At 33.4% G+C, this 14865-nt stretch overlaps 1 protein-coding gene across 1 annotated transcript in view; it reads left to right on the top strand.

The window, feature by feature from the left end:
* The first annotated feature begins 3773 nt into the window (after positions 1-3773).
* Positions 3774-14865, top strand: part of LOC127866029 (choline O-acetyltransferase-like) — a 32674-nt gene continuing 21582 nt past the window's right edge. The window contains exons 1-5 of the mRNA XM_052406266.1: positions 3774-3936; positions 8378-8472; positions 10428-10527; positions 12539-12657; positions 13108-13161. Of these exons, the coding sequence (XP_052262226.1) occupies positions 3856-3936; positions 8378-8472; positions 10428-10527; positions 12539-12657; positions 13108-13161 (449 nt within the window). The 5' untranslated portion in view covers positions 3774-3855. The remainder of the gene's footprint in view (positions 3937-8377; positions 8473-10427; positions 10528-12538; positions 12658-13107; positions 13162-14865) is intronic.

Raw genomic sequence — 14865 nt, 5'->3', positions numbered from 1 at the left:
AAGCTATACGGTAGTTGACTTCAGGTTAACTTAAACCCGATAAAACACTCAAAATCAACGAATATTTCCTAAATGTTTTCGTAAAATAACGTAAAAAACATCTAAAAAAATCAGTGTTCCCTGTAGCAATAGCCAAAACGTCAAAGCTTAGTGTTGTATAGTAACATTCAGTTAACGAGATATAAAATGCTCGTTTTTTGTGTGTGAAATATATGCCATGTACATTCATCGCGACGATATCCGAACATTTACGAGCGAACGCGAGATTAAATTTGGGTAGCGTTGGAAGTACGGCGTAGTTCTCAGGAGCTGCCCAAAAGCAAATCTCGCGTTACTTTTCGAAATATTTTACGAAATGTTCGTTGATTTTGAGTGAGGGGCTTTAAGGAAGGGATAAATAACTTCAATTAAGTACATGATGTCCCATGAAACATCGTTAAAGTGTGCGAGTGTTTTTACGCGACATGTCGGTAAAACAATTAATATTTAGCTTTATAAATAAGTACATTGTCAATCAAACATGTTAAGTTCGAAAGAAATGCTTACTATAAATTGAATCAAAACTGATTTCAAACGAATAAACGGATTAACAAGAATGTATAAACTGCACAATTATTATTTGACTAGTATGATGTTTCATATGTGACAAACGTGATGAGGGCATTAAATACACTTCAAGGTTTTAAACCAAATGGCTACTTAAATACAGGAGTTAAAGAATAAAGTGACTTAAATAAACATTTTAAATATTTGGTTAAAATTTATTTTCAGTGCATTGAAAAAAAAAAGTTTAACGTTTCATGACTCCGCAAAGAGTCCTACATAGGATTATCTTTTGCAGAGCTTTATGTTCTTTGCGCAGACTTATCTGAACATCGATCAATATACAAAATCCGATTCATTACAAGAACATCCAATTTTACAAATGTTGCAAGGACTAGTCGGACAAGCACAATAGAATGATATGTGTGATCCCAATCAGACTTCGAGGCATCGTTTTTGACAGTTGATCGGTAAATATATATAGGACATCAAAGACCTACGCTTTGCTTTTAACCGCAGAGAAATGTCTCTGATTTGTTGTTCCATCGAGACATTAACAATTTTTAATTTTGCAAAAACAGAAATAAAAGCGACGAACATTTTTATGTTTATCTATTAGAATGTCTTAGTACTACGGTTTTTACTTTTTAATATCTACTTAACATATTCAATAAATAACAATCTTCTAACAATGTGTCCTTTGATTTACATAAACACTTTTTTTAATGTTGACGTTAATATGTTGGAAGTAACTTTTAATTTCAGATGTAAATTCAAATATGATTAAAAAAAAGAATTTAAAATGACGTGTTGCAACGTACTTGGTGCCTTACAATAGGGCACTAAAATTGCAGGGTCGTAGCTAGTAAATAATGTTTCAGTCATTATCCACTCGAACCAAACTAGCATGTCTCCGTGGGTTGATGGCCATATGCTTGCGAGTCCATGTGTTATAAATACTATTTTGGGACCGTGTTGGCTTTCATGTCACATCACACCTGACAGACAGGCACTAGTGTTGCCCAAAGTGTATATATGAGTCGTGTTCTGATAAAACTGGGCGTAATGCATGAGCGTAAAGTGTCGTCCCAGATAAGCCTGTGCAGTCCGCACAGGCTAATCAGGGACGACACTTTCCGCCTACACTTGATTTTCGGTAAGAAGGGACTTCCTTGAAACTAAGAATACCTTAAAAAGCGGAAAGTGTCGTCCCTGATTAGCCTGTGCGGACTGCACAGGCTAATCTGGGACGATACTTTACGCACATGCGTTATGCCCAATTTTCTCAGAACACGAATCGTATGCCAAACATGCGGAAATTGTTTTACAATAAGCCAGTTAAAATAACAATAACTCGTACCAGCTATAATACAGAAACGATCATTTCAAGGAAAAAAGTCACTTTTGATATAAAACCTTCACTTTATGTTTTTATTATTTGAATACTATTATCGCGTATATTTGTTTCTGTTATCGCTTGTTTCGAGTACAAAGAAACATGTTCAACTTGGTCTTGTCATAATCAAAGAACTAGGTATTAGCTTGAACTGCGAATGAAATTTATATACATTAAGTTAATAAATTAGCCATGCCACCAGAAAATGCGTTATTTGTCTCCGTTTTAATCTTCTTTGTACCATTTTATTTTTTCATACATCTGCCATTAAATTTGTTATGTCTAGGCGGTTGCAAAGGTTGACATAAGTATTTTGTCACAGCCTCCCGAGGGTCTTCGTTCTAACGACTCTTCTGTGAAACTTCTCGACAATCGAAGAAACGCATCAAAATATGAAGTGATGGATTATGAGGATGTCTTCCCTTTCCTTTTTAATATCTTCTACAGTTTCAATGCAATTCGATTGTAATCCAATTAATCATGCCGCAACCAAAACCTCTGAGATATTTTTTCTACTCATGGATCCTACAAAATAGAGACGTGGATTAGTGTGTCATGATAAAAACTTTGTTTAAGACCAAAACGTATAGTGTGTAGAAGAATATTAATAAATTAATGCATTTACAATCCTGAAACGAGTAATATAATGGTCCATACATAATGTTATAATTTCATGCACACAACACAACAATAGTGCGTGAAAAGCGTGGACATGGTAGTAAAACGTCTCGGATCGATTGTTAATATAATATTTTGATATAATTATCATTGACACTATTGCTAATTAGTACTATTGTTATTTGTTTAAGCTTAATGAATCGTGAGGACTGTTCAAATAAATTGACTGTTTAAGACCACTGATCATGTATGAATACATGAACAAGGAACGTTTGATTTGCACATTATTCAATGTTGTATAATTTGAACATGGCAGATTTTATTTCATGAAAGCAATGATAAGAAAACAAAAACGTATATGAATTCTTCTTCGAAGATCTTGCTAAGTACGTTTATTAATATAGGACGTTTAACCAACTAAGACAGCGTTTGTACATGGCGTTATAAAAAATGTAGATCAAGATATATAAAAGTGTCTCAGGACGTAGAAAAGGAAGACAGTAAGACTAAGCGGAAAGACGAAAACCAGTTGCGGAAGAAGGACACTCGACAACATCAAATATGTTTGGTTGTTGCTTGTTATTATGAGAAACGTTTTGACAAGACGATATATCGTTTGAAATTAGGATTAAGAGGTTTGTTTTGGTCGGGTTTAATGTATCCACGTCAAAAAAGTAAATTCTTTCTTGTAAGATGATATGGCATATTTCAAAACAGATAATTCTGAAGAATCTTTAAGTGCTGACAATGAGGAAGGACATGTTGGCAGTTTAAATTTCTCTACATGAGCAAAGCGGGCTGCCAACTAGTGATTTTTATATACGGAATAAGTCTTTATTAGGGGACTGCAATCAATGTGCAAATTTGCGAGAAGGATTTTACCAACTCTTGTTCCAATATTGAATAATTCAGACACTATTTAAAGATTTTTGCACAAAGAGACAACAAGTAACGTTTCTGCGGACTGTCCCTTTCCAAAATATCGTTGACAGTTTTGGAAACAGTGCGCTTACAAAATTGACTAATCTACGTTTTTTCTCGAAGATACATGTAGCAATCGGCCTCAATCATTACCTCTAATAAGACCAATGTCATATTCATCATCTTGTCCCTCTTCATCATCTTCATCACCTTCTAAATCAACTTCGTCATCAACACTAACAACACAACCACTTTATTAACAGACATCGCAATAATTTAATTATTATAGAATATCTTCAACACGTGTAAAGCAGCGACGTACTAGTGCAACATCCGAAGCATTTCACCAGAATATCGAGAAACCCTCGCCAAATGAAATGACTGAGCATCACGTAAGAGAGTATGTGAAGAGGGTAGCATCCATCGACATTGAAAACTACCCGGAATGGGACCTAACGGTAAGAGTTTATATAATTTACATTCCAAAATGTCATATAGATGGGTCACATATTCCACGAATTGTTGGCTTGAGGTAGAGTTTGAAGGGAGTAATGATATGGCGAAAGTTGCACTTTATATTAGACTAATAGACATACACTTTCTTATGGCTTACTTAAGGGGTTTGATTCTGTTTCAAAGTTAAGTTTGTGCAATGGAAAGATATAATGCTTCTTGTGACGTATAGAAATGTATATACTGGTTATAATACGTTTACGAGTAATTAATTTTACAAAAACAGTTTTGTGTGGAAGGTAGTTACAACTTAAGCAAATGAAATGTGCTGACGTTGTAATTTTGTAAGAACACATAGTTGTAAAATTATTACAAATATTTTTAAGAGCATTCCCGTGTATAGATCCGAATAAACCTTATATTTGGTTAATTCTACCACAAGAAACATAACGTATGAGTTGAACAGTTAAAGTAAAGAGTTTCATCAAAAATAGAAGAATACGCGTTTTGTTTCAAATAAGCTGATTTAATCCTGAATTGCCTAATGATAAGTGTTTTTTTGTTTCCAAATACATGCGCGTAGTGTTGTCCCAGATTGACCTTTGCAGTACGTACTGGCTTAGCAGGAAAAACTTCAAAACACTCGAACAATGTGAAAGAAGTTCCGTATGCATGTCGGTCTCTGGGAAAACGAGTCTTAATGCATGGTGTTCCCTGCTAAGCCTGTACGGACTGCAAAGGTCGATTTGGGAAAAACCTCAGCGCACATGCATTAATACTTCTTTCTATTATGAGTGTTTGTTTACAGTAATTAAGCGGATTTTGAACAATAAAATATACACATGTAGTTTGATTTGATTACACATAAATAAACAAATGATAGGTAAAAAAACATCGATTTGCATAAACTTAACGTGTATTTCCAGAGAAATAAAACATTTATTGTTTTTGTAAAATGATTTTGGATGTTTTGGGTTGAGTAACTAAAATAATTGAATTAAAGTACTGAACACTTCGAATAGCATTTAAATTATCTCAAATAACTCTTACCAATTAAAATACCGTGACCGCATTGCATTCTGTAAAATCATACACGCTAATAAACCTTTCCTCAAGTACTTGTGTATGCAATTTATGAAGTATTTTTTTTAAGGACTGCAACAACTGTCACATTGTTAAAAGGTTATAACGTGTTTCATTCTTTCCTTTAAAAGTGCATACAGGAATATGTGTGCTTTTTATAAAGACATTTTTTAATATTATTTTACGATTGAAGCGAACTCGAGTTTTAACCGAGGTGAACAGTTTACATATAGAAGATTTCCTTGCACGGATAATTTTGTTCAGTAAAACTCGTTACCATTTTTAGTCTAGATTTCATAGCGAATATCATTCAAAATAAAAAAAAGGTAAAACGTTTCAAAAGAAATTCATGATAAGTGTCATCAACGTTCAATGCCAATATTGATATAATGTCATATTCTGGCGAGTTGTAAGGTGTGCGTGAAAATGTTTCAGTTGTCACGAAAATTATCTGGTTATATTAAGCAGAAAATAATTTAAAAATCGTTCACACTTTCCCATTTTTTTCTTGACTGAGGTGATAACAAAAGTGTTCGTAAAAATTGCACCGACATATCTTTATGTTTTTAGACCATGAATGGTGAAGTGAACAAGAACGTCATAAAAACTCCAATGATTATTCATGCAAATATAAAGTGCCATCCTCAGAACATTACTTTGGATTTTCTTGTCGTTGTAAACCAATTGGCGATGTTGTTTGCGCTTGCGTTAATAGTGAAGACTACATAGAAATATATAAATCTCGAGAGACATTTTATGGCGCGTAAAAAAGTCCGTTAAGCCTTTGGAATTACCTCTCGCTTATTAGGTTCAGATTTCCAATCATGCGAATGTAATACAATTAGACGACGGTCATTTTTCGCCAGTCTGATTAATTTATTATGTGACTGATAAATACTACCAATCAGAAGATATATACGGCCACATTTTAAATCCATTTAAACAGCTTCATGAACCATTATCTGAAAAGTATGAAGGTCATGAAATGGGATGGGTCGATTTTATTTGCTCAGCTATTTTATAAGACATATGCATTCAGAGTATGACGCAAATTTCGGTAAAAATAGTTTCATCGTTACTGTAAAAGAACTTTTTTCTTTTAGATAATTCTAATAAAAACGTGTAATCTTTGTAATCGGCGGTAAATAATACTTACCCGGGTCATATCATGATAATACTTCGTGGTGTAGTTTAGTGTTTCAGATACTACGTGGTGGGTAGTTTAGTGTTTCAGATACTACGTGGTGGGTACTTTAGTGTTTCAGATACTACGTGGTGGGTAGTTTAGTGTTTCAGATACTACGTGGTGGGTAGTTTAGTGTTTCAGATACTACGTGGTGGGTAGTTTAGTGTTCAGATACTACGTGGTGGGTAGTTTAGTGTTTCATATACTACGCGGTGGGTAGTTTAGTGTTTCAGATACTACGCTACGCGGTGGGTAGTTTAGTGTTTCAGATACTACGCGGTGGGTAGTTTAGTGTTTCAGATACTACGTGGTGGGTAATTGAAGTGTTTCAGATACTACGCTGGTGGGTAGTTTAGTGTTTCAAATACTACGTGGTGGGTAGTTTAGTGTTTCAGATACTACGTGGTGGGTAGTTTAGTGTTTCAGATACTACGCGGTGGGTAGTTTAGTGTTTCAGATACTACGCGGTGGGTAGTTAGTGTTCAGATACTACCGGTGGTAGTTAGTGTTTCAGATACTACGTGGTGAGTAGTTTAGTGTTTCAAATACTACGTGGTGGGTAGTTTAGTGTTTCAGATACTACGTGGTGGGTAGTTTAGTGTTTCAGATACTACGTGGTGGGTACTTTAGTGTTTCAGATACTACGTGGTGGGTAGTTTAGTGTTTCAGATACTACGTGGTGGGTAGTTTAGTGTTTCAGATTCTACGTGGTGGGTAGTTTAGTGTTTCAGATACTACGTGGTGGGTAGTTTAGTGTTTCAGATACTACGTGGTGGGTAGTTTAATGTTTCTGATACTACGTGGTGGGTAGTTTAGTGTTTCAGATACTACGTTGTGGGTTGTAGTTTAGTGTTTCAGATACTTCTACAAGAAATGGTGGGTAGTTTAGTGTTTCGGATACTTCTACAAAAAATGCATTCTTACGGAAATCGTTTTTGACATGTTTGCCATTTACATTGTATTTAATTTCAGAACATTAATTATACAGAGTTCAAATTGGGTAATTTCTGACTTTTACTCATACAAAGTGCGTTCTTAAATACATCTATTTCAAACCGGCATTTGTGCGTACATCTTGTTCCTGTGATTGACTGCTCTTGTTATGGAATCTCTTGGGAGAATTGACAAAGATGATCGAATTATGTATTCCAATTTCGTAGGTAACTAAATATATGAAGGAAGAAAAACATGCATTCTTTGGTAAATTGAAAGCGCTCTTGAGAAGTGCTTGCCCATAATTTCGCGGACAAAAGACTATCTTGCTTCTTTATTTGCCGACTATGTTCTATTACCATGTCGGCTGTGTCATAATTGTTCACGCATGTATGTCATTCAACACGTTGAGTCAGAAAATCGCGGACCAAATGCGTTTATACCTCATTTCAAGTATGATGTCGTGTATCTGAGTCATACATACAATTTGTTGTATCCATATACATCGTTCTGGTGTTTTAGAAACTGTTTTGTTGTAATGTTATTTTGAACTAAAAAGTAAAGCTGCGAAAATGTAAACGGCTGATCATACAACCCTATTATTCCTAATATGCAAGACACATTATGAGAAACTGTTTAAATCGCCTGGGAAAATGTTAAATTATTTATTCCAACGCGACATTAAATTAAATGTCAAAATCGCGGGTAATATGGGGTTGCAAAAAGTCGTTTCATTTTAATTACCAATATCAATATTCCTGGGGTTAACATTTCATGCAGTTGAACACCACGTCGGTGCCTTTTAAAACTCCATAAATCACACATTCACCGTCTATTGCTTCAAAATGCACGATTGAAGTCGAAAGTATTGCTTTATCCGCCTCGTTATCCCATCAACTAAATGATCCTGAACCAAATCTTTATCAGAATGTTTCAGTTGCCGCATTAACATTTTGAGCATATTATACAGCTACATCTTTTGAACTATTGTACATTCCTTTAAGTAAGTAAGACAATTCATTTTCATTTTTGTCAAATAACTCTGAATACTAAATGAATGGCATCTTAAGAAGTCATTTAAGTATTTCTTCAATTATAAATTAGTAATGTGTATCGAATTATTATATAACTTAAAATATTTATGTTCGACGAATATATTATTTTTTCTAACTAAGTAGTATATGCATTTGAATAATAATAATATAATATCAATATTAATAATAATATATTATGTTTATTCTCAGAAGCCACTACCGAAGCTGCCTGTACCGGACCTTATGGGTACCATGAATACCTACCTGACCATAATGAGTAGCGTCGTCTCGCCGAATGAGTTTAGGTAGGGAACAGTTTTAATAGACATATTGTTACAGCCATTTAAATTATTATTGTTTTATTTAACAAATGGCCCTTTCTTTGACCTGGTTAAGTGTCGATAAGATCTGTGAGAAACGCATGAAAATATTAACACCTGCTGTTTGATATACATTTATAATATATGAGACAAAAAAGCCCCTTATTGTTATCAATCTTATCAATATGCGTATAACATGAACATAAAAAACTACGATTACGCAGTCCTGTTAAGCACCAACATTCAGCTCAGCTTATTTTTATTAAGTTCCTTTTTTTCACACATCCATGAATTCAAGAACGTTTTTGTTAAACTATGCAATACAGGCGTAAATTGTCTAAACATGTTTTGTTAAAACAATACCAAGAACTCATGCTCACAAATGATTGACTACATGATCATGCTTTTTTTTAAACAAAAACGCATCGTATATATTAAGTCTTTGATAAATGATAGGATATAAATAAACCTAAGTACGTTCCCAAACATATTCATTCAAATGCTTAATTAAAGTAAACTCATCAAATCAAATAACATAATTATATCTAAATTGTATGAAGGATTCAAAAGTATGAAAACTTGTTAAAGTAATTAGGCCTTAAATGTGAAGAAACTACTGGATTCTTATGGGTTTTCATATGTTTGGCTTAATCCCTCTTCTGTCAATCTTTTTACCTTCCATATAGTTTTAAGTCCACTGTTGTAAATGTTTTTATACAATCTTGGTACAACTGAATTAATAATAGCAGCATTATTACCTACAAAGTATTTAAATGCACGTTGAAATTCGAGTCTTATCTTGATTATTTGACAAATAAATTGCGAAATTGCCTTTCAATACTACGACTATCGTCCCATAAATTAGCCAATGAAACAGGTAGACATAACACTATAGAAAGATCTCAGCGCTTATGAAAAAAATGTCATGTCAGAGATATTGAAGACGAGTGCCATTTCATTATGATGTGCCACGCCTTCAATTCACCGCGAAAAGAGTGTATCAAAGCATACTACTATAAAAGCTAAGCATGTTTAAATTTGTTAAATTGATTTGTACGTCAAACAAAAAACAAATTCAAACCCTGAGCAAGTTTATATGTAGAGCCCTAACACATGCTCCAACATAACTCATCCTGGACATAGTTGTTGAAATATTTATTGACCTTTTCCTCTTCATCTGTAGTGTGTTTTTTTCTTACCAACTCCTCTTGTAAAACGTTCTAATAACTGTATTTCTATGATTTTCATCCTCCCATATTTACGCGAAATAAAACAATTGAATTTATTCTATTCATCGTCTGTATGTTAGTTGAGCTTGTCGCTAATAATATAGATGCATAAAAATCAACGCAAATTTTGTACTACCTAATATCTTATATTTAAATTCAATTTATTCATCACGTGTACTTGTTTGTACAAAACGCTGTATAACTCATTTTACTCTTGTTCTATGTTTATGGTTTCATCCTCCAAATTTTATGCACAATTTAATAATTAAATTAATGTCATCCATCATTTATACATGTTTGTCACGAAAAATCTTAATTTTGTAGTTGCATATTTTGTAATTTGCATAGACGTGTCTGTCGAATTTATCATTTATATTCAATTTATTTATCATTTAGTAGTCGAATAAGACCCTTTATAAAAGATGCATATTTTGTTCTTTGTGTAAAATCACACCAAATAAATAAGTATATATATGTGATAAACTTTACGCGATCAAGATTATATTGAGCTGAATGCAATTATGTTAACGTTGACATAAGTATATGAAGATATATGACTAGCTATTTGTGAATGACAAACAACTATAAAGTTTACGTCAATTAAACGTTCTGTCTGTCTGTCTGTCTGCTTAATTAATTTGAAAACTATATATAATGTATACCATTATTGATGTTAAATAATGCTTCGAAAATGTTTCCCACTGTTTGCAGGCGCACAGAAATAATGGTAGAGGACTTTTGGAAGGATAATGGCTCTGGTCAAATGCTCCAGCAGAAGCTGAAACAATACGCGGAGACGAAAGAAAACTGGGTAACATATGACTATATTTGTCATACCATTCAATATGCTTATTCATAAATAAATTCATAAAATCATGAAAATGTATTAAGCTTTGTCTCAGCGTATAATAAAGATATTTTTTGAAGCCATAAGCTACAATTATCATGGTCTGTAATTTTTTTATACAAACATATACACGTTAAAGTTTGCATTATTCTGAGCCTCAATTCAAGAAGTGTAATGTGATAAAATGGGCCACGGGGAAGGATCTAATAAACAAATGCTTTTAGAGACAGGCTATCTGGGAAACTTCCTATCCAATCATGTTATTGCGTCATTTAGTTAAGAAAAGACGATCTGACTAAATCATAACTTACACAGGCTTGATGTTCTTCGCCGGTTCTTCTTTAATGACGAAGCATAAATCCGCGCAAATATATCGCATGCGCAAGTCTATTTATTCTGCGTAAATAGACTGCTTGATGTATTGGCCGCCGTTGGAGACAATCACATATGTCCGTTCTATTAAGTACGGACCCGTGCAAAAGGTCTATGTTCATCAATTACATTCAGATATCTTGTATAATAATAATATATGGGTTCGTAGTATTTGTCTTATTTTGCCAATTATATTCTTTGTTCGCTGAATGCAAGGCCTTTTTATCAGCGGTCGGTTAATTTCGATGTTGCCATCCAGGAAGTTTTACGGGAAATGCTTTAGGCATTTCGATTGAACGTTTTAAGACAAGAACCCAGGGCCATTCCCATCGATCATATTTGATAAGAGATACGGCGAACATAAAACGATGACTTTATTTCAATAAAAATCAATTGGGTCCGCTATGAGATGGGGGATCTATCATATTTGTTCAATATTCCGACAAATTGCCTATTGGAAAATCCTGTAGCATATCTCTGGCAAATGAGATTGTTTGATGTTATGATCTTTCTCGCTCTCTCATATCGCTATTTTTACGGTGTACGCAAGCTTTTTGTAAGATTCGACTTAAGATAATAAGGTAGCTTAGTTTTACCGAGGGTCATTTCATCCCGGAGATGTTAATTTACTTCGTAAATTGGCATTCTCAACAAGGATAGACCGAATAATTATAAGTAACATGAAGATGAACTGCGATTATATTTTTGTTTTAGAAGATTAGCTCAAGGCAAAAAATGTCGTTTATCTTCAACCTACTTTTAGTTTATGTTTGCGATTTAATGCGTTACCCCTTTTCATCCGAAAATACATCACATACCTGCATATATGTTTTATATGTATATTCGGAAGTGCCCGTAATTTTAGTGTCCGTAAACTACGGACTACTAATTACGGAACTGCAGACCGATAATATAAAAAATAGTACTGCTATTCTTGGAATTTAGTTTAAATTAACACACGAATAAAATGTCATATACATTAGCTTCTTTTTAGTAATTTAATAAATTTATGTTTACACAGTTAACATATTACTTTACATTTATATGGGTATCATTATCGTGTGTATAGTCATGCAAGTTGTAATACTAGTATCTACTATTCCATATGGTCTTAACCTAAAATACTTTGAACAGTGGTTTAATCAATTTTCTAGCACACTAAAACTATGTGAATATTCCTTTACAATTATCAAACACATGACGTTGAAAGTCTTAAATGCATCGTAAACAACAAGATATATAACAGTTATGCCAGAACAAAATGGGTTTCAATAGAAAAAATATTATTATCTTTAGGTCAATTTAAGATGCATCCTTTTATGAAACAGTACATACTCTGATAATAGATCACTGTGGCTAAACAGTCCATATATGAACGGTTTATATGGCAAACAACAATTTAACTCAGCTACATATTCCAATCCAATGAGTTATGATTGTTTTACATGTATGGTCATGCGATTTGAACGGCACATTTTTAAACATTTTTGGAAATGGTAGCGTTTCCTATACAAATATACCACTTTATGCGGTTTAAACGGGTTTAAAGGCATGCCGGACCTGATTAAAATTACAATGCTCAACGTAATCCCATTTTCTCCAGGCCTATTCGTGGTGGATGGACGATATGTACATGAAGGCCCGCCTACCCCTGCCCATCAACTCCAGCCCAGGGATGGTCTTCCCAAGGCAGTTCTTTGAGAACCGCAAGCAACAACTCCGGTAAGTCACTGTTGTGCATTTATGTGTGTGAATATCAGCTGTTGCTGAAATCTGCTGAAAATAGTTGACAGCATTTATATTTAATTAGGTTTTTTTCTATTGAATTGTTTGCATGGTCCTGTAGTACATCTACAATATTGGCAATACAAAATATATGCATCAATTCTAGACGACCGACAGCAATTGATAGAGCTTAAGCTTTTAACATAGCTAATCCTATTATACGTATATTTGAAGCTCGTTTCAACGCATTTTGAACATGATACATGTACAATGTTGTGCATCAACTTTGATAAACGGTAATGGAAATACACTCGAAATAAGTTCGCATTACATGCCCAATATGCGCAACAGGTTAAAAATTAATCAATTATAAATTGTAATTGTATTGATAATCGCCACATAAACATTGATCTTAAAATTGAAATCGATGTCACTCTATATATTAAGGTATGCAGCTCGTCTGATCTCCGGAATCTTGGACTACAAGACCATCATTGATGCGTGAGTATGTTTTCCAAAAAGCCCCATATGTTTGTAACAGTTACACGCATGCTTTTGTATTGGTAATAAAATCAAAATATTATCTCATTGCTAATATGGTCTACATCACTGACATGACTGGCTTAACCCTTTACCACTAAGATACGTTTTAACCCTTTACCACTTAGATGCGTATTTTTACGCATTTGTAGTCCTTTATTTAACATTTAATTAAATACCTTTCTTACTAAATTCAAGTTTTAAAGGCTTCATGTCCAACCCTTAGTTACTGATGAGCAGCAAAAGTCATATTTTCACTTTGCTTCTGAGTGGGAATATGTTATGATACTTCAGTGATTTCAAAGTCGGCGTTAATGTCCTTTTTCAGATAATAAGAACATTTACGCTTCATTTAAAAAATAGCTGGTTGAGTAAGTAAATTTCATGACATTATATAATTATCATTATAGTTAGCATCGTTTGTTGCTGCTTATGTCGCATACGAGACTGAAAGGCCGTTATTATTAGTTCATTATTAGTCTTTCCGGACAGGTTAAATCATTATAAACTCTTCAAACGATTCATTTGAGTCCATTTACCGTTATTTAAATCATTGATCATTTCGCTAACTAATTGCTTTATTCGCCTCGCTATCCCATCGATGAATATAATGATCATTGCAACGATTCTATTGCAAAATGTTTGGAGTTGTTAGGTTCTGTACTATTCTATTTTTAAGCATTTACTATAAAGAGCTTAACATGAATAAAGCTATGTTTCTTGAAATATTGTTAAATCAATTAAAGTCAGTTAGAACAAGATTCTTGAACTTTTGTCATTCCATTTAAGTTAGAACTAGACTATGTGTAAGCATTTATTGTGATAATATCATCACATTATTTTATTGCAAATATCGTCTATATCATTGGCATGACTGGTTTTTGATCTGTGTTTCTTCAGTGAAAAAAATAAAGTCATCGTTATTGTTGATTGCGAGAAGAATAGTTCACTTCGTGCATGATCACCTCACTTTTTCATATGCTTTTTATGTTTCTCGGAATCTCTTTTGCGATAATTAATATATAAAAAAAACAGTCACGTATCACGCACGTATCACATCATTTTGAAATTAAGTAGTGTTAAGAGAACATATTTGGTAAAATAAATTTCTTAGACTAATGTCTACAATAGTTTCGTTCAGTCAGTTAATTTTCATGACATTATGTTATTATCATTACAGTTATCATCATTATTTGCTGTTGATGTCACATACGAGATTGAAAGCCTATATTATTATTTCATCGTTCATTAGTCATTTTGGACATGTTAAACCAGTATAGCTCTTTACACTATTCATTTGAGTCCAGTTACCGTCATTTAAATCATCAAGCATTTCGTTAATAATAGTACGTTTATTGATTATGTGATTTTAACCTTCCACGAACGGTATGTTCATAAATATTGGTATATATTATATTATGACCTCTTGTGAACAAAATCATTTTATGAACACACTTACATTTATTTGTGAATGTGATACTTCTTGTTAGCTTACACTGGTTTGTTTGGTACGGCACTTTAACAGGATTCTTATTATAAAATATATTGTAATAGCTGTTTAATGCATAACGGTGTAACGTATTGCGCGATATTGTTTAGCGACAATCCAAATTCTATCCTTTAAACAACGTTACTCCATACAACTCCCATATTAACACGGTGTTG

Source organism: Dreissena polymorpha, chromosome 2 (genome assembly GCF_020536995.1).
Source record: "Dreissena polymorpha isolate Duluth1 chromosome 2, UMN_Dpol_1.0, whole genome shotgun sequence".
Taxonomy (NCBI): domain Eukaryota; kingdom Metazoa; phylum Mollusca; class Bivalvia; order Myida; family Dreissenidae; genus Dreissena; species Dreissena polymorpha.
This window is presented reverse-complemented; position numbering and strand designations above follow the sequence as displayed.